At 50.2% G+C, this 20,376-nt stretch overlaps 2 protein-coding genes across 2 annotated transcripts; one reads left to right on the top strand and one right to left on the bottom strand.

Annotated features, from left to right (window-relative positions):
- Positions 1-599: 599 nt before the first annotated feature.
- On the top strand, positions 600-6,539 carry Ybx2 (Y-box binding protein 2). Its single transcript, XM_046462064.1, has 9 exons — positions 600-887; positions 1,580-1,643; positions 2,993-3,026; positions 3,970-4,059; positions 4,634-4,918; positions 5,103-5,206; positions 5,454-5,631; positions 5,975-6,059; positions 6,164-6,539. Exons 1-8 carry the CDS (start codon positions 608-610, stop codon positions 6,023-6,025), a joined length of 1,086 nt encoding a protein of 361 aa, XP_046318020.1. The 5' UTR covers positions 600-607; the 3' UTR covers positions 6,026-6,059; positions 6,164-6,539.
- Positions 6,540-6,756: 217 nt separating this feature from the next.
- On the bottom strand, positions 6,757-12,881 carry Slc2a4 (solute carrier family 2 member 4). The gene is made up of 11 exons (XM_046462063.2): positions 12,452-12,881; positions 11,054-11,170; positions 10,770-10,942; positions 10,553-10,677; positions 10,325-10,440; positions 10,050-10,212; positions 9,726-9,913; positions 9,476-9,580; positions 9,226-9,327; positions 8,559-8,762; positions 6,757-8,048 (listed from the first exon to the last, which is right to left on the bottom strand). The coding sequence occupies exons 1-11, from the start codon at positions 12,482-12,484 to the stop codon at positions 7,845-7,847; spliced, it is 1,530 nt and encodes a 509-aa protein (XP_046318019.1). The 5' UTR covers positions 12,485-12,881; the 3' UTR covers positions 6,757-7,844.
- Positions 12,882-20,376: the final 7,495 nt, after the last annotated feature.

The raw sequence follows: 20,376 nt of genomic DNA, 5'->3' as shown, positions 1-20,376 counted from the left end.
ATCAACGGTGGTGTCTGGGAGAAGGCGTCTACGCCTGGCAGGGTCTGGGCTAGGTCGGTCTAGAGGTTGAGGGCGAGTAGTGCCTCTCACCGCCAGACCTAAGGCTGCTGACAGCCGCGCTCCACCTAGGTCGTCAGGGGCAACCTTCGGAGCCGCGCCCCCGGCCCCGCCTTTCGCGCAGAGGCCAGGTGGCAGTTGGGGGCGCAACCAGCCCGTTTGATTTCCCGCGGCCGGTGGAAAGGGGCGGAGGGGGGAGGGGAAAATAGCTGTCAGCCAATGGGCTGAGCTGGGAGAGGTCACATGGCGTCATAGGGGCGGGGCCCAGGTGTACTTACGGGGCAGCGGGCGGGGGCCTCCGCCTCCGTGCGAAGTCTGGGAGGCGGGGCCGGCGTGAGGGTCGGGGGGCTGCGCGACTAGGATTGGCCTGTGGTCGGGAGGCGGGGCCTGCGCGCGCCGCGGCAGCCGGCTGCTATTGGCCTGGGCTCAGGGCCCGCTGCCGCCGTGCGGGCGAGGCTCGGGGCGCGAGGACCGAGCGGGGCGGCGGGTCCGCGAGCCGGGGGGAGGGGCCGGGGCGGTGGCGGCGGGGGCCCGTACTGGACCCGGCGGGATGAGTGAGGTGGAGGCGGCAGTGGTGGCGACAGCGGCCCCCGCGGCGACGGTGCCCGCGACGGCGGCAGGGGTGGTAGCGGTGGTGGTACCGGTGCCCGCGGGAGAGCCGCAGAAAGCAGGCGGCGGGGCGGGCAGCGGCGGCGGGGGCGGAGCCGCCTCTGGCCCCGCTGCTGGGACCCCCTCGGCGCCAGGCTCATGCACCCCTGGCAACCCAGTGAAGGCGGCCTCGGGGACCCCCGCGCCCCCGGCTCGGAGTCAGGCGGACAAGCCGGTGCTGGGTGAGGGGGGGCGCACGCGCCAGGGCGGCTCTTAGGGGTAGGCGGACTGGGGGAGGGGCAGCGTGGGGTCTGACAGGGTCTAGAGAGCCGAAGATGGGCCTGGCCCCAGGCCTAACCAAGCTGGGAACTGCGGACCAAAGTGGATTCCCCTGGAGGGAAATCTTGCTATGCCTTCCGGGGGTGGGGGTGGCGGTAGGGGTGGGGCAGAGCAGAGCCGGGGCTAGCAGGTTCAGCCAAGGCCTTGGGGTGGAGAATAAACCCTTATTTCGACCACGCCTCTGGGGCGGGAGGCTTGGCCCAGTTGACTTCGTTAGCATGGGGTAAACTCTGACTTGGGAAGCAGGTGCACTGGGGACCCTTACATTGGGAGGGCTAGAAAAGCTTTTGAGTTATAACCTGAGGGTGGCACTCAGTGGATCAGGTGAGTACCGGTTCTAGGTGAAGGACCTGGAATTATATAGCATGTGAGGAACATGCCTTAGAGTTGGGTTTTGAAAGCTTAAGCCTCCTGTGTGGATGATTCAATTTGGTGGAATTGGGATAAGAATACCTTAAAGCTAGTAGTGAAACCTAGTTGTCTTGAAAATAAGCTTAATAGGAAGGCAGGTTAGGTTTTTGGAGTGTCTCAAAACTCAGTCCAACTCCATCTCTTCCCCCCATCTTACTATCCCCACTGCATCTCTGCCTGGCAGCAATCCAAGTCCTGGGCACTGTCAAATGGTTCAACGTCCGGAATGGTTACGGATTCATCAACAGGTATCCGAGGAACCCAGGGAGAGGGTGGAATGGGTGTCTTCGAACTGGCCTGTGGGACTGGACACCTTCCCATCCTCATCTCTACCCCTGCCAAGGCACATGGTTGCAATGTCCAGCTGACGCTGGTTGAGTCTTTAACCACAGCACAAACGTGTGCTTAGTGGCAAGATGAAGCCTCCTCCACATCTTCAAGGGCAAGCAGAGGATTAATGATCCAGGAACTTGGCAAACCTGGTTCTGACCTTCCTAGCTTCTGTCTCACCTTCAGGAATTTTCATTATTTTTAGTTTGCTGTACTTTGGGGGTGGAATTATGGCGCTCTGTGTACCTCAGGGCTCTGGGCTAGAATCTTCACTGATTTCCTGTTAAGGGAAGCACTTGAGGCACCCTCACGACTCATCTCCCTTAAAGAGCTGTGACTCATTTGAATCCCCCACCTGATGGGACTGAGACTGGCTGTAGGGGGAGGGAGGAAGGAGGTAGTCCAGCCAGAGATTGTTGCTTCTCTTCAGTTGGCAGCCCCTCCCCTTCCAGCCTGGGAGAGGCTGTAGTGGTAGATTCTGAGCAGAGCCCCCAAGTGCAGCCTTCCCCAGCCCGGGCACCCTGCCCAGCCAAGCCCTCCTGGGAGGCCTTAGTTCCCTCTTAGCAGGCTGACCTTTGTGCAGATCCAAGTGCTTTTAAAGCTGGAACATTTGTTCTGGTGAAGGCAGGCTCCTGTGAAGAGTCCCTCTCCTCTCCTCTCATCCTACAGGGTTCTAGGATAAACTAGGATTGTAGGCAAGGTAATGATAGAGAATGGATATTCTTTTCTCTCATCCTTGGTCCCTCTGTATGTTGAGAGGGAGCCTGACTGTGGATTTACTTCCAGGCTGAGTATGAACATAAGGTTTTGTGGCTGTTTGGAACAAGTTCCTGACACCTTGTCCCCTTCCCAAAGTCATTCTGCACCTCTGGCCTGCTCCTTGGATGTAAAAAGGAGATAGTGTAATTTTCCAGTCCCAGTAGGGACTGGGGGTGGGGGGTTGGCTAGAAACATTTATAGCCTGCACCAGCAGGTTCTAAGGTGCCCTAGGGTAGAAGGTGGAGCACTCTGTAGGTAAAGAGCTGTCCCAGCTCTTTCAAGGTGCCTTTGCCTTCTCTTCCATTCCTTTCTCATGAAGACCAGGATTTTCACAGAGGTTTTAGGTGTACCTCTCTATACCAGCTTTTGGGGGTGCTGTCTATCCCCCAAGTAACTGAAATCTGAAGAGGATGGGCCCACCAATCTTAGAATGGACAGCTAGGGAGGCCTTAGTGGAACTGAGTGTCTTATTAAAATCACCCCCTTAACGACCCATCCTGTTCTGCAGGAATGACACCAAGGAGGATGTCTTTGTTCACCAGGTAAGCTATGTTGGCTTTCTGAGGGGAGGAACTGGCCCTCTCTTTGAAGGCCTTTCCCATAACCCTTAGCTGCAGTCTTTCTCCGGCTCCTCAACGGCCTGCCCACGTGGAAATAGCCACTCTCCCATCTGCCTCAGGTGCTTGTATCAACCATTAGCCCCAGTTGTGTTGGGTTACTGAACAGCTGTCAGTGTGTTTTGCCCTCTGGGCACTACATGCTCTCCACCTACTGGGACCTGTTAACACCACAGGAAGGAATCAGGCAGTTTTCCAAGGGAAAGAACTCAGGTCTGAGAGACTTGGGTGCAGTGGTTCTCAAAGTATGGTCCTCGCACCACCAGCAGCATCACCTGATATCCAAATTCTCAGGCCCCGCCCCAAGCTACCGAATCAGTCAGACCTTGGGGCTGGGCACCATTTTAACAAGCTCCCAGGTGATTCTGATGCTCTCTAGCTTGAGAACCACTGCTTTGGTGTAAAGAGCTCTCTGGGATTGAGGTAAGAAGCACAGTATGTTTTACCCATTTTGCAATTTAAGACTGTCTCTGCTTTTTGTTTTGCTTTTGATTTCCTCTTTCTTGCCTCCCTTTTTGAAGTCCCTGAGGGATATAGGAGGGAAGGGAGAGAGTATCCTGGGGACAGTGGTAACTTCTCAGTGGATCCCCAGGCTCCTAGTTTGACTTTTCCCCTACTAAATTTTTTCTTTCTTTCTTTCAATGCCAGGTATAGAATCCAGGGCCTTTCACATGCTAAGCATGCATTCTACCACTAAGCTACACCCCAGCCCCTCCCCTACTAAACTTTGACCATCTTTGGCTCTGCCCTCCAGCTCTGGACCCCAAGTAAAATGTTGAATGGAATTGGGTGGTGGACCCAGCAAGGGTGGAACAGACAGACTCTTTTTTGCTGCCCTCACTTTTCTCATGGCCTTTCCCCCAACCAGACAGCTATTAAAAGAAACAACCCCAGGAAGTTTCTGCGCAGCGTTGGAGATGGGGAGACTGTGGAGTTTGATGTCGTGAAAGGAGAGAAGGTTTGGGGGCTGCTGTGGGGTCTAGAGTTGGCCGGGCTTGTGGGGGAGTGTCCTGGAGGTCAGCCCAGGCTTTGACCCTTCTGGGACCAGCTCTGCCTCTGGGAATGGGGCTATGTTCTCACCAGGATGTGTCTTAACACTAAGGATGTTCTAAATAATGTGTCCCTGTCTTCAGTCAGTAGTATCGAGGTGTCTTCTCAGTAGTTCACCAAGCACTTCCATGTCTGTTTTCCATATGGGGCCCATCCCCAGCAGGATGCTTCTGAGTCAGTCCTCTGGAGCAAAAGATGGACAGTAGCTGCCAGCCCTTTCTCCACCCCATGGTCTTTGGGGGGAGGGTGCCATAACAATTATTTCAAACGGACAAGCTGTTCTTTCCTAAATGAGTACCAACTCACTGTTGCCCTTTGGTAGGGTGGGGGAGCTGGATAAGTATAAGAGGAGCTACAGGAGAGCTGGAGAGGGGACTTGGGCTGGAAGACAGAAGAGACTCCACTGATTCCAGCAAGTTTGCAAATGTTGTGCGTTTGTCATGGGGTGGGGGGTTCTGACGATTCCCCTTCCACATTTCCAGGGTGCAGAAGCTGCCAATGTAACTGGGCCTGGGGGGGTGCCAGTGAAAGGCAGCCGCTATGCCCCCAATCGACGTAGATTCCGCCGATTCATCCCCCGGCCTTGCCCAGCTGCCCCACCACCTATGGTGGCAGAGGCTCCCTCAGGTGGAACAGAACCTGGTAGTGAAGGGGAGCGGGCCGAGGACTCTGGGCAGCGGCCCAGACGACGGCGCCCACCACCTTTCTTCTACCGAAGACGGTTTGTGCGAGGCCCTTGGCCCCCTAATCAGCAGCAGCCTATAGAGGTGAGGGGAAGCTGCAGTAAGGGAGCCATCTACTCAAATTTTAGGCAGAAGTGGGGATTGGTGAGGTTAGAGACTACAGGGTCCACAAAGGAAGTGGAACCAAGGGCTGGGAAGAGCCAGGGATAATCTGGCCCCTGGACAGCCAGGGTTCCTACAGCCCACCAAGGCCTTTGTATATTCCCAGGGCACTGATGGTGTAGAACCCAAAGAGACAGCTCCGCTAGAGGTGGACCAACAGCAGGGAGATGAGCGGGTGCCTCCACCCAGATTCCGACCCAGGTACCGAAGGTAAGACTCCTTTTCTGGGGGCTCAGTTTCTCTTTGCTGTCTGGTGTTTAGTCTTTGCAAAAGGGGAAGAGTTCCTAAGAAGTGCCTAAAGTTAATGGTTAGAGGTACCCAGAGGGAAGCACGACTTACATGGAGCTGAAAGCCTGGCTTCTGGAGATGGGAATAGGGAAGCTGGGGAAGTCCTGGTGAGAGAAGTGGTCTGCCCTGGGTTCCATAGTCCCTTCATGGCTTCTGCTTCTTTTCCTAGGCCTTTCCGCCCCAGGCCACCTCAGCAGCCTACCACTGAAGGTGGGGATGGTAAGACCAAGCCCAGCCAAGGCCCCACTGATGGTTCCCGGCCTGAGCCCCAGCGCCCACGAAACCGCCCCTACTTCCAGCGGCGACGGCAGCAGCCCCCTGGCCCCCGGCAGCCCACAGCCCCAGAGGTGAGGATAGTGGAATTGGGGGTGGAGGGAAATGGCTGGGACCAGCTGTCCCATTTTTGGCCCTTTCCCTTCCCTTCTTTATTACTGTGCCACTCCCCTGTCTCTGTCCTTTCATGTAGATTGCTAGGGCCACCCTTGGTAGGTACTATATCAATCAGCCCCAGCAGAGACAATCAAGCCATGTTAACCCCCTGCAAAACCCCACCCCCACCTCAGTTCTGCTTGGAGCCTTAGCACCAGCCTGTGGGTAGAAATTGTTGGGGAAAGGAGGGCAAAAGGGAAAGACAGAAGGCATGAAGCTTCCTGAAGAACAAGAAGCCTAATTGACTACCATTTTCTCTAGACCTCAGCCCCCATCAACAGTGGGGACCCCCCTACCACCATACTGGAGTGATTCCAACTCAAAGGACACCCAGAGCTACCATCTGGTGAGAGGCTGCTCTTTTCAGAGGGCAGGTGGCAAGAAGGCTGGGGAATGGGTCATGATGATAAGTTTATGTTCATGATTTGTCTGTTTCTTTTGTTCTCTTAGGTATCTGCCAGTTTTTTCCAACTGACCTGTACCCTACCCAGCACCCCCTCCCTCCTTTCCCATAACTCATGACATCAGAAGACCGGCTTTTTCCCTTTTCCTTGAGACTCAGGAGGGCTAAAGAAACAGCCTTTTGCATTTTTTTCCCCATTCTTCCCTATCAAGGGTTGAAGGAAGGGCTCCATCCTTAGTGTTCGGAGGCATCAACTTCCTCCCCTAAGTCAGGCTGAGAAGGAACCAGCCAGCTCTTAACCTCCTCCTGGTTGCTTTTCTTTCCCACCCAGTTTATTTTTGTTTCCCTTCAACTCCCTACCTCTGAAGCCATTTTATGAACTGTCATGTGCCACCTGAGCCTCCAGTAAAAACAAAAACAGGCTTTCTTGTTGTCTTGGTCTCTGCCTCTTCTCTGTTCTGGAGAATTTGGATCACAGGTAACTCACTTCAGAGCCATGGGCGGTGAAGTGTGAGAAGATATAGGCAGTCAGCAGGGCCTACCCTTGACTCTTTGCTCTGGTGTCCCTAGCTGTGCAGCTCTGACAAGTGCCGTCAACACTGAGATTCACTGTTCCTGTCAAACAGGGATGATGCCTCCCTTGCAGTGCCTGGCACTTGCGGCTATTGTTTATTGAACATTTACTATTAAAGCAATAAAAAGTAATGGAAAAGGGCATGAGTGACAACATCTAGAGGATTCTGAGGCCTGGAGGTGAGGCAAGACAGAGGGAGGAAGAGGGGCAGGCAAAGTGGATTGTAGTCCCCGTTTCAGCCATCCTCCAGTGCCTCCATGACAGGACACTCTTCTCCATACAGTGACTTTATAGATGAATCTATATATACATATTTAGTACAACAGCCTTTTGGTTTCTGCTCCCTACCCATTCAAACATATACAAAAATATCCAAAGTCTCCTCCCATCCACTGTTTACAGGCAGTCATTCAAATCCCCTTTTGCCCTTAGTTGGTCAAAAGCCTGTGGGGGCAGCACCCTTCCAGAATAGGAGTGGAGAAAAGAGCTGGGTTCCCCACTTGGCAGGCTTGGGGAACAACTGAGATGAGGCCCCAAGTTTACAGGCAGATGCCTTCTCTCCCTTCTCACCACATGAGGGTACGTACATACTTTGTATTCCCTCTTACTCTGAAAGGCTGAGCCTGGAGGGAGGGAGGAGAGGCTAGATTTGGGGAGGGTGAGCCCTTTGCCCTAGAGGGGTCAAGACAGAGCCCCCTTCACCCAGAGTATATGTGGCAATAATTCAGTGAAAGTGCCAGGTTGTGGGAGGAGTCTAAGGTGGTGGGAAACTCAACTTCTGGTCTCATGTCCTGCTTTCTGCTTCAGTTTGTTCCACTGAAGAAGCCAGTCTAGAGCCACCTCTTCTCTAGCCCCTCTTCCCTAGAGGGGGTGGATGTATTCTGGAGAGGAGTTTGGGGTGGGAAAGGAGAGGGAAAACAGCCCACCCTGACAGTCACGGCCTAACCACAACACATAAATAATCCAAAAGAGTCACACGAGGGGAATGAAGGGGTGCTTAGACCACCCTTCCCTTCAGCTTCCCAATTCTACCAGGTTGCAGGGTTTTTTCTCTACCCTGGAAGTAATGGGGAAGAGAGGGTTAAAGTGCTGCAGAGGAAAGGAGGGGATCTCAGGGGTGGAGAAAGCTGGTTCTCCCACCCCTGCCTTGCCCCTCAGTCATTCTCATCTGGCCCTAAGTATTCGAGTTCCGTGCTGGGTTTCACCTCCTGCTCTAAAAGAGAGGGTGTCCGACGGAAGGCAGCTGAGATCTGGTCAAACGTCCGGCCTCGGGTTTCAGGCACTTTTAAGAAGGTGAAGATGAAGAAGCCAAGCAGGAGGATCGCAAATAGAAGGAAGACGTAGGGACCCATAGCATCCTGGGATAAGTGGAGAAAGGTGTTGACAGAGTAGGGTGGCGTGGGATGGGAAGGGATAGTTTCAGGCAAGTCAAGAACTAAATACTCCTAATAGGGAGCTGGGACTACTGCAGAAACAGGTGGACAATTCAAGGGGCAATGGAAATGACCAGAAATGAAGGATTATGCTGAAAAATGGATTATCTGAACCCAGACCCATTTCTCTTCCCTTCACCGTATTGCACTCAGAGGAGATTCCCAGCCATTTGTGGTATTAATACAAAGTTTAAATCATTTTATTCCTGGTCTAAGTTAAGTTATGCCACTGGTTTGTTCCAAAGACACCTGTGTTACTATCCAATCTAGTTCTGCCCCATTTTCCTTTGATTCTGGTGGAGCAGCTCCACCAAATTGATCCAAAGACCACCACTCTAGGGTTGGGGGTCCCTGACTGGAAAGCAAGTAGGATAGTGATGTGTTGCCCCCTCTATTCTCCAGTGTGGGAGATTGGGGCAGGGATGGGGGACCTACCGCAACATACTGGAAACCCATGCCAACGATGAAGTTGCACGTCCAGTTGGAGAAACCAGCCACTGCCATAGCCGCTGGGCGGGGTCCCTGGCTGAAGAGCTCGGCCACGATGAACCAGGGTATGGGACCAGGGCCAATCTCAAAGAAAGCCACAAAGCCAAAGATGGCCACGATGGAGACATAGTTCATGGCTGGAACCCGCTCCTAGGGACCAGGCAGGGAAGGTAGTGAAGCTGATTTCGGCTTTCTGGATATTTACCTGCATTTGACCTACAGGAGAATTGAAATCTACCCTTCCCAGTAGCTTGTGGGGGGTGTGCCACCCTTCATTAGAACAGGCCCTGAAGCATTTCTGAACACTGACACTATGTTGGCTGCCCCATGCAGATTCAAGGCAGAGGAAACATTCTGGTCTCAATTCCTATGATGATTGATTCCCCATTGGCTCTAAATCTGAGTTCTTAGGAATTATTGTTCCTGAGGCTTGACAGGGGCTCTTTCTCCTGGCTGACAGACTTGTGCTATAGCCAAGCACCCACGGTCCTGGCACACAGCAGCCCCAGGATTGAAGGCATAAATGTTAAGGTGTGATCCTGACTAGCCACAGAACCTTGGGACCATTCCCATGGGTTGGGCTATTGGCCCGTCCCAGCCCCCCAGGCCTCACCAGCAGAAGCAGAGCCACAGTCATTAAGATGGCACAGCCACACATGCCTGACAGGCCCAGGAGATGAAGTGTTCGACGCCCAGCACGCTCCACCAAGAACACCTGTGGGAAGAGTTAGGGTTTGGCAGGGGACCTTCAAGACACAGGAAGTGGGAGCATGTTGACAGGTGGGGATAACCAAGAGTAGGGCCTTCAGAAACCCAGGGATGTGAAGCCTGTGGTGCAGTCCATTCCAGAGGCAAGTAGTTACCGAGACCAAGGTGAAGACAGTATTGACCACACCAGCTCCTATGGTGGCATAGGCTGGCTGCCCCACCCCTGCTGACTCGAAGATGCTGGTCGAATAATAGAAAACCTAGAGGTAAGGGAGAAGAAGAGGTGATGGCAGAGTTGTCCTGTTTTCCACTCCAGCCATACCAAATTGGACCAACCCTGAGTGTTAATGGAGGAAGTTAGTTCCCTTCTCCCCTCCCCAGGTCTGCTGGCTGCTCCATACGTACAGCATTGATGCCTGAGAGCTGCTGGCTCAGCTGCAACACAACTGCAATAACTAGGGGCTGCCGGTGGGTGCGGCTGCCAAGGAGTTGGAGCAGGGACAGTGGCCGCTCTCGCTCCAGTTTCCGCTTCTCATCCTTCAGCTCAGCCAGCGCATCAGACACATCGGCCCAGCCCGTCAGGCGCTTCAGACCTGGCGGGGGGGGGGGGGGGGGGGGGGGGGGAGGGTCAGGACTGATGGGGCCTGAGAGGAGGACAGGTACTAGCAAGTTAGGGTGGAGGTATGGGTGGAGGTATGGGTCTCGGCTAGACACAGGGTGTGAGCTCACTCTTTCGCGCGGGCCCCTCCAGGTTTCGGATGATGTAGAGATAGCGGGGACTCTCAGGGCAGAAGGGCAGCAGGACCAGCTGCACAAGGGCAGGAAGTACTGTGATGCCCAGGAGCAGTGGCCATAGAGTAGCAGTGCCCAACATGGACTCCAAGCCTAGCACCTATGGGAGAAGGTAGGGAAGGAAAGCAGGTGACTCATGCCTCCTGATGGACCTTGGAGGTCCACCCTAACCTAACCCCTGCCTAGTCTCCCACCAGGCCAAGCCTAGTTACCTGGGCGATCAGAATGCCAATGACGATGGCCAGTTGGTTGAGTGTCCCCAAGGCACCCCGAAGGTGAGTAGGGGCAATCTCCCCCACGTACATGGGCACCAGCCCTGATGTTAGCCCTGAGCAGAGGGAAGACGAAAGGGCTGAGTACAGCTGCCCACTCCCATTTGGAAACCCAAGTATGGTGAAGGAGAGCTAGATTCATGGCAGGGCTGTGGTGTTCACGGGTACCTGAATAGGCGCCAATGAGGAACCGTCCAAGAATGAGTATCTCATAGGAGGCAGTAGCATTGGCTAGGCCCATGAGGGTGCCCCCCAGCACCGCCAGGACATTGTTGGCCAACATAGCCCTTTTCCTAGTGAGCAAATAAAGAGTGGAGCTGTGAGTATCAGGGACCCATGCTGTGGCTCCCTTCCTAACCCCCACCCTTGCCCTCCAACCCCATACCTGCCCAGCCACTGAGAGATGATGCCAATGAGGAAAGAGGAAATCATGCCGCCCACAGAAAAGATGGCCACGGAGAGAGACCAGAGGGTAGTAAGGGTGCTTGGTGGAATGCAGCCAGGTCCCTCAGGACCCTGTCTCCCCAGCCATGTTTCATTGTAGCTTTGTTCAATCACCTGGAGGGACAGCATAGTAGTGATTCCCTGCAAACCCTTCCTTTTCCATCCCCTCAAGTCTCCCTGTCCTTGATTTGGGCACCTCTACCCTGCTAGCTGCAGGCCCCTCACCTTCTGTGGGGCATTGATGACTCCAATGTTGTAGCCAAACTGCAGGGAGCCAAGAACAGCTGAGAATACAGCAAGGACCAGGGTCCCAGTCACTCGCTGTCGAGGAGGTTCCCCATCCTGGACAGGCAGAAGCAGAGAGGGACATGTCATGTGGAATCATGCTTTTTTTCCTTTCCCCAGGGGCCTGGGCCCAGCTGGAGCCTGAAGATGCTGGGTTCCACCCAACATGCTGGGTGAGGGAAACTGGGCCATATTAGGAATTGCACAAAGATCTCAATGTAAACAGGAGCACAAAGAACCCAGTGGTAACCAGGGCATGGAGGAGAAACTGAATGTTTGAGTCCACAGGCAGAGAAATGTTTGAGGACCTAAGCCTGAATTTCCCTGTGACCTTGGGACAGGCTCAGATTTGTATGACCTTGGGCAAGTCACTTTCCCATTCTGAACCTAAGTTTCCTCTTCTGTGAGCTGGGGGTGATGTTGCTTGCCTTGCTTACCTGTCAGTGAAAGTGTTGTGAAAATCAAAACCGAATGTTTACAGTAACTCTAATAGTGCTAGTTTTATAACCTGACAAGTGCATTATCATCAGCCACTGTTCTCTTCCCTCCTCTCTGGGGGTTTTCTCAGTCAGCTACAGGAGGCCCCCAACAGGCCCAAGAAGGGCAATTCCAAAAAGGACATCCAGGTCATTCCTCAGGGGGTGGCCTTCTATTTCTCTGCCCTGGCCTCCCCTCCCCTTCTAAGCTCCAACCAAGGGCTGGGGGCTGTGCCCGGGTTCTGCCAGGGAGAGCCATGCCCAGGGAAGAGGGAGGGATGGTGGCGTGAGGGGCGGTGGCAGTGGTGGCTGCTCGCTGGCGGCACAGACTGTCTCCGAGCAGAAACCTGAGCTGGGGGAGGGGGGGGGCTGACACTCCCCTCTACCCCTCCACCCACAACGGGCCAAGAGAAAGTTCAGCGTCCTGGAGATCCGCCAGGAGTGGGGGGTGGGGCCCAGGGAGAGCCTCCAGTCCTCGAAACACTGCCTGTGAGCCGGGACAAGAGGACAGCTACTGGGGGCCAGATCCTCCCGGATGTGGAGGCTTTTCCCAAGTTGGATAGAGCGCAGGGCGTCCCAGAATGGGGCGCAACTCCGCAGAGCCGGAAAGCAGACGCACTCTGAACTCGGCATAATCTAGTTGCGGCCTGAGCTCCCGAAATGTGCCCCATACCCACTCTGCCTCTTGGCGAGATTGGAATCTGACAGTCACGGGTTGTCTAGGCTGGGTATAAATAGCCAGCCCCCCACCTCCACCCCCTACGCCTGAGCAGGAACACCCCCCTGCTGACCCCGGTCACGACCCCAGCCCAGGATAAGCTGGACCTGTGCCCCCACCCCGCCCCCGCATGCTGAACCCTACTTCTGAGCCGATCTGTTGGAAGCCCGACGGCATCTTGTCTTAGAATAGCTGGAGGTGCAGGAGCTTCAGAGATGAGAAGCGACTGGGAAGTCTTTGACCCCGGTCCGGCAGGCAGAGGCGCGGGGACCACGGGTATCCTGGAGCAATGTGTGGAAGGCAGTCCTGGTGGGTCCCACAGCCACAAGCGAAGGAGACAGAAAGCAGCGGGGCTCCCTGGTATCTGGCAGAGCCCGGCTGGGGGAAAAGACCTGAGAAGCCCCCGCCACTTCACTCCCGCCCCGCTGCGGGACACGCCCTTCACAACACTCATTGGCCAGGAGCCCGCACACCCCAAAGGCCACGCCCCCTCGCTAAACCTGGGGCTTAGAGTTTGGATTGAATTAGTGGGGCTGGCGGGGGAAACTACGCCCCTTACCACCTGCGAGACACGCCCCTCGGGTTCCCGCCAGCTTCTGGCCATAAAGTTTTTTTGAGCAGGGTTTGCCAAACGAAAGGCCCCGCCCACCACGTGTCAGGACTCCGCCCCCACCATCCGAGATACCTAGCGACGGATTTTTTTTTTATAGTCCAGCCGCAGGTCAGGCTGCTAGGACGAAGACGTGGGGATGGGCCAGGTGTACTTGCCCGGGGAGGGGAGAACTCCAATAGCATGACACAGAGCGTGCGAGCCCGCGCGCGCGGGGTGTGTGAAGAACAATGCCCCGAAGTAACCCCTAGCGGCGACTATTTTTAGCTCCCACAGTATACTCCGCCAAATGTCAGGTCCCCGGTGTCCCGGCCTGTCCTGGGCGGGGAAGGGCAGGGAGATGGAGCCTTAAAGGGTCCGCGACAAGCTTCCCACGCCGGGATGGCCCTGGGAGCCAGGAATTTCCGTTCTTGTTGGGTCCAGTGGCAAAGTCACCAAGTGATAGAGCACAATGGGTTCCGCGGTCCTTTCTTTTCATGCATCCCTGTTCCATACACTGCCTGTTGGCACCGTCCTCTACACTCATTCCACGTTGGTTCCTCGAGGTGTCCCAAGGGACAGGTGCTCACGCCCATCACGCCGCCAACCCTGAGGTCCCTGAGCCGCCATACATGTGCTGGTCGCGTGGACGACACTCTCTCCAGAGCCTGCTCCGGGTTTGGATCCCCAGCCAAACCCCAGCGAAGAGGGCGCGACCCACAGTCAGCGGGTCTAGGAAGAAAAGACGGACACCTAGAGTTTAGAGAGCGCGCTGCTCAGAAAACCCGCCTCAGAAGCGCGGGGCTGTAGTGCCACCTGGAGGGAAAGCGAGGAGCCGTAGTGTATTGGACCAGGGTAGCCTAACACCGAAGGTCCCTGGGCATTCTACCTGCCTAAGGCTTCAGTTATGTTCAAGCCAAGCTTCTGTGGAGCTCTAGACCCACGTGTGCAGCTATCGTCGTGAAGGGGTAGTTCACACCATCGGCATGTTCAAACCTGCTGCTCCGCGTCCTAACTTCCTTATCACCCCTATGTTGGAGATCATGTTTGATCTCCTATACTGTCCAGCATCCCTCCACCCGCTAACATTGGTGTTCTGACCGTTTCTCATTTATCTGATTTTATCTCTGTATTCTGCCACTTTGGAACACCATATCCCTGATTGGTCTTGCTGCTTTTCCTCTTCCTTTGAAAGGATGGCAGCGCGCAATTTTCAAATTGGAAGACTGATGTTGTTGCGGGCGCCTGTAATCCCAGCGACTCTGGAGATTGAGGCAGGTGGCTCTCAATTTCCAATCCAGTCTCAAAATTCAAAAATTAAAAGGGCTGGGGATGGGGCTGGGGATGTGGCTCAAGTGGTAGTGCGCTCGCCTGGCATGCGTGCTGCCCAGGTGCGATCCTCAGCACCACATACAAACAAAGATGTTGTGTCCGCCGAAAACTAAAAAATAAATATTAAAATAAAAATTCTCTCTCTCTCTCTCTCTCTCTCTCTCTCTCTCTCTCTCTCCCTCCCTCCCTCCCTCCCTCCCTCCCTCTCTTAAAAAAAAGGGGGGGGGGGAGGCTGGGGATGTAGTAGAGTGACAGAGCGCTCCCTGTGTTCAATCTCTAGTACTGCAAAAATGTCTAACCTCACCCCAGTACCCCAAAGTCACTACATTTCTGTTGTTGCCTGTCAAGTTCAAACCCTCCTGCCTTTCTGCTTTCATTTCTGCCTTATCTATTACTCCTGCCTTTAATCCTTTCCTCTGAAGGTCAAGGCCTAACTGCTTCATGTACTGGAATCCATTGTGCTCTTTCACTTGGTGCCTTTGCTACATGAATCACTGCAACCTGGGAAGCCTGAGGTCCTGCATTCATCATTAAAAAACAAACAAACAAAAAAACTCCCCATCCTCTGTGAAGCTTTCTTGGACATTCCTCCAGAAAGGTGTGTGTTCTTACACATAGTCTGTTATCATTCATTTCCCCTCCTTTCTGTAATTCAACCGCAAAGGGTAGAAAGTCATCTTGTTTCTCTGTATCTCTAATATTCAGCTTTTTTTGTTGTTGTTGAATGAATAAAAAAAAACCCACAAAGTTTTGTTGAATAAATGCACTAAGGGTCTATTGCATATGGATGGCAACAATCATTTAAAAGCAGAAGGAAGAAAACAGATTGCTGGTAGGAGAGGGACTGACTGATCAGGAAGGTAAAAGGAGAATCAGGGATGCTGGAATGCTACCAAAGGAGAAGGTCAGGGAGAAAGAAAATCAGCAGAGCAAGGTGCCAAGAGTTAAAAAGAAGAGTAGGAAGGGGGCACAGACTGCAGTGCAGTGAGTGGGTGCAGAGCTGGGGTCCAGTGCTCTGGGTTCTGACCTGCCACTTGGGACAAGTTTCATTCCTGATGTTTCTCAGGGATGGACCTTTCTAGGTGTTTAAACCCAGAGAATGTGGAATCAGGAAGAGCAAGTCAGAACTGAAATATAAGGAGACAGGATAGTTTAAAGAGTATGGAAAAAGTAATGGAGAAATAGAAGAGGAGCTAAAAGAAGAAAAAGGAGTTGAAGGAAGAAGAGGAAAAAAAATGACAGGGAAGGTGGAAGAGGCTAAATTGATAGAAAAGAGAAACTACATGACAGCAGGGAGCTTTGCTTTGTAGTTTATGTGCATGTTGGTCTTGTATAGTAATCCTTGGCTGGTTTATCTCAGATCCCATTGTAGACTTTTCTAAGTTTCACTATCTTGGAGAGCTAATTCCTGCAGACTTTTGTTTTTCTAAGCCCTTAGGCTAAGGAACTAGGAGGCTGGATGGCAGAAGAAATTCAGGATTGTCCCTAACCCACACCTTCATCTCCCATTTGGCTTCCAGTTTCAGGGAGGAATCCCTGACCATTTAGCTTCAACAACACTACCTTCTCCCCCTTGTCCCTTCCCTGTATTTTGTTTGCATATTTTAGTCTTAGGTGCAGAAGACTGATCTAATAACAGTTCTTGGCAAATCGTCTTCACTGATCTATGTCTTCTTTTTGTTTCATTTTATTTTGGTACTTAGATTGAACCTGGGGCTCTTTATCACTGAATTACATTTCCGATGCTTTTGATTTTTTTTTTTTTAATTTTGAGACAGGGTCTCACTAAATTGCTAAGGCTTACCTGCCTCATGTATTGCTGGGATTACAGATGTGTGTTGGAGCACTGAGTTTTATTTTATTTTTTTTAAATTTAATTTTGGTAACTGCAATTGAACCCAGGGGCACTTAACCATTGACATTGAGCCACATCCCCAGCAATATTTTGCATTTTATTTAGAGACAGGGTCTCACTGAGTTGCTTAGCACCTCACCACTGCTGAGGATGGCTTTGAACTCAGGATCCTCCTGCCTCAGCCTCCTGGGCCACTGGGATTACAGACATGTGCCACCAAGCCCCGTTTGTATGCAGGCATTTTTAATTTCTGTAAATAGTATCTTGTCATATATTTTATTCTGATCTTACTTTTTGTGTGCGTGTGCTAGCAATCAGATCCAGGACCTTGCACATGCTAAATATGTGAGTTATACCCGTGGCCATGGCCTTATTATCTTCAATAAATATTGAGTTTGTAAAATCCACTTGTGGTCTGTGATTATCAAAGCTATTGCATGATACTCCATGGATCAGTCACAACACATTTTACCTACTAACAATCCTATTAATGGGCACCCATATCACCCAACCACAACAAATAATGTGGCACCAGGCAGGTGTCACGTGCTTGTAATCCCAGGAATTTGGGACACACACACACACACACACACACACACATATATATATATATATATATATATGTGTGTGTGTGTGTGTGTGAATGAATGAATATTTTCATACAAGGTCATTATGAACTCTGTTAGAATTTTTTTTTTTTTTTGGGTACCAGGATTGAATCCGGGAGCACTTAACCATTGAGTTACATCCCCAGCCCCACTCCCCTTTTGAGACAGGGTCTTACTAAGCTGTTGAGGGCCTCACAAAGTTGAGGCTGGCTTTGAACTCATGATCCTCCTGCCTCAGCCTCCCCGGTCACTGGAATTACAGGCATGCACCACTATGCAAGGCTTCCTGTTAGAATTTTTTTGGAAGATGTGTCTATGTCTATGACTATGACTCTGTCTGTATTTATAAATATCTGCAGAAGCAGAAACGCTGAGTCATAGGGTGTTCTCACACCTAATGTGACTATGTGCTGCCAACTTGTTCTTCAGAATGGCTGGTTCAGTGTCTATGCTATCAGCAGTGTAGAAAGCTCCAGGACACTGTAAACTCTCAGACAGCATCACCTAGAAGTAGCCCATTTGAGTATGAATGTGGGCCTAAATTGCCTAAACTGAGCCCCAGATCTGTTTTGTGCCCTTTGTAAAACTACCTAAGTTCTTTGTGCTTTATTTATCTCATCTGTAAAATGAGAAGGAGATAATAATAGTATCTGCATCTTAGGGTTTTAATGAAAGAGAATAATATAATATTCATGTAATGCTTAGAATAAATTGCATTGTTATTTTTTTTAAATATTTTTTAGTTGTAAATGGACACAATACCTTTATTTATTTATCTTTATGTGGTGCTGAGGATGGAACCCAGGGCCTCACCCATGCCAGGCAAGCGCTCTACCACTGAGTCACAACCCCAGCCCTTATTTGATTTTTAAAAAATATTTATTTTTTAGTTGTAGATGGACATGATACCTTTATTTTATTTATTTATTTTGATGTGGTGCTGAGGATTGAACCCAGGGCCTTGCACATGTTAGGCTAGCGCTCCACCGCTGAGCAACAACCCCAGCCCTGTTGTTTTTTTCAACAACTTTATGTGGTATAATTGATGTACAAAAAACAACATATATTTAAAGTGTACAACTGTACAAGTTTTAACATGTATGCACCCGTGCAACTATTCCCACAGTTAAGACACATATCCATCATACCCTGTCTCCTTGGGTCTCTCTTTTTAAAAAAAAATTATTTTTTTAGTTATAGTTGCACACAATATCTTTATTTTATTTCTATGTGGTTCTGAGGATTGAACCCAGGGCCTCCCATGTGCGAGATGAATGCTCTACCATTGAGCCACAACCCCGGCCCCCTTCTGTTTCTTTATAATCCCTCCTTTTGGCCTTTATACCAACTCTTGAGGCAAGCACAGATTGGCTTTATTTCTCTCTTTTCTTAATTTTTTTTTTAGTTGTTGATGGACTTTATTTTATTTATTTATATGTGGTGCTGAGAATCGAATCCAGTGCCTCACACATGCTAGGCAAGCACTCTACCAACTGAGCTTCAACCCCACCTATCAGATCTGCTTTCTGTTATTACAGACTAATTTGTTTTTTCTAAGGTTTTATGTGATGGGAATCAGACAGAATGTACTCTTTTTTTCTGACTTATTTCATTTAACATAATGATTTTGAGCTGGGTATGGTGGTGCATGCCTCCCCTTCAGGAAGCTGAAGCAGGAGGACTGTGAATTGGAAGACAGCCTTGGCAATTTAACAAGACACTGTCTCAAAAAAAAAAAAAAAAAAGCTGGGGATGTAGCTAAACATTATATTGCTTCTGGGTTAAATCTCTAGTATTGCCCACAAAAAATAATAAATTTGAGATTCATGTATTTTATTGCATGTACAAAATAGTTCATTCCTTTTTATTGCTAAATGATATTTCATTATATGAATATACCAGTTTGCTTATCCGTTTATCTGTTGGTGGACATGTAGGTTTTTCCAGTTTGGGATTATTACAAATAAAGCTGCTTCGAACATCTCTGTGTGTCTTTGTATGGACTTACATCTTCATTTTCTTGGAGAATATCTAGGAATAGAATAGCTTGGCTATGTTGGACACAGTGGCTCATGACTATAATCCAAGAGAAGGCAGGAGAATTGCAAGTTCAAGGCCAGTTTTAGCAATTTAGTGAGTACTTATCTCAAAATAAAAAGGGATGGGGATGTAGCTCAGTGGTAGAACACCCCTTGGTTAAATCCCCAATACCACAGAAAGAAAAAAGAAAACAAAAACGAAGTACCTGAATTATAAGATAGATGTATATGTAACTTTTTATGAAACTGCCAAAGTGTTTTCCAAAGTGAACGTACTATTTCATATTTCCATCAACAGTGTGAGAGTTCCAGTTTCTCCATACTCTCACTAACACTTAGGTGGTCAGTTTTTTATGTTAGCTATAGTGTCTTGAAGCATCCTCACATCTTTTTGTTGTTGTTCTTGTTCTCCTTCAGATTGAACCCAGAGCCTTGCCAGTCCTAGATAAATTCTCCACCCTTAAGCTATATCCCCAGCACTGAAATATTCCTTAATTTTATTTATTTATTTTGATATTGGGAATTGAACCCAACGGTGCTTTACTACTGAGCTTCATCCCTAGCCTTTTTTGTTTTGTTTCAGACTGGGTCTTTCTAGGTTACTAAGGGTTATCAAAATGACCATTTTGTCCCATTTAGTTTTTGAGTTTGAAAATTTGTATATGTTGGGGTTGGGCATGTGGCTCAAGCGGTAGCGCGCTCGCCTGGCATGCGTGGGGCCCAGGTTCGATCCTTAGCACCACATACAAACAAAGATGTTGTGTCCGCCAAAAACTAAAAAATAAATAAAATATTAAAAAAAAGAAAAAGATTACAGATCAGGGCTGAGAGTATAGCTTAGTCAGTAGAGTGCTTATTTTAAAAAAAAAAGAAAATTTGTATATGTTTTTTTTTCCCATCTCTGCAGCCCCAAGACATTCTTTTACATTCATCCAGTGAAATGATGAAAAATCCAGAAGGTTATTTTGATAATGCAAGAGTTTATCTTTATTTGAGGTGTTAAGGATCCAATTTATTTTCCCTTTAGTGGGCCATATTTATAAAATATCAAATTTTAGTGATGCCCTAGGCAACTTTGTAAGACTCTGTCTCAAAATAAAAAGGGCTGAAGATGTGGCTCAGTAGTAAAGTGCCCCTGGGTTCAATCCCCAGTAACCCCCTCCCCCCCACACAAAAAATCAAATCTGATATACGCAAGTGTCATCTATTAACTTGTTTCTGTTCTATTGGTATATTTTTCAGTTCTTGTACAATACTACCATGCTGTTGATTTTCATGATGCTTGTAACAAGTGTAAATTTCCAGAAGGGCAAGACCCCTCTTTATTACTCTTCCTTTTCAGTGTCTGCTTAACATCTGTGGTCTTTTGTTGCTCTATACAAATTTGGGGGTAAAGTTATCAAGATTTGTAAAAAGACAGGTGCTAAGCAACTCAGTAAGATCCTGTCTCTAAATAAAAGATACAAAATAGAGCTGTGAATGTGGCTCAGTGGTCAAGTGCTCCTGAGTTCAATCCTTGCCCAAAAAAGATTTGTATAAAACAAAACAAGACACTAGTTGGTTTTTTTTTTTTTTTTTTAATTTTTGCAGGGAGGTACTGGAGATTGAACCCAGGGGTGCTGTGTACCATTGAGTTACTTTCCAAG

Source organism: Marmota monax, unplaced genomic scaffold, assembly GCF_021218885.2.
Source record: "Marmota monax isolate L192 unplaced genomic scaffold, Marmota_monax_Labrador192_F-V1.1 WCK01_AAM20220418_F8-fsc00392, whole genome shotgun sequence".
In the NCBI taxonomy this organism is placed as follows: Eukaryota; Metazoa; Chordata; class Mammalia; order Rodentia; family Sciuridae; genus Marmota; species Marmota monax.
This window is presented reverse-complemented; position numbering and strand designations above follow the sequence as displayed.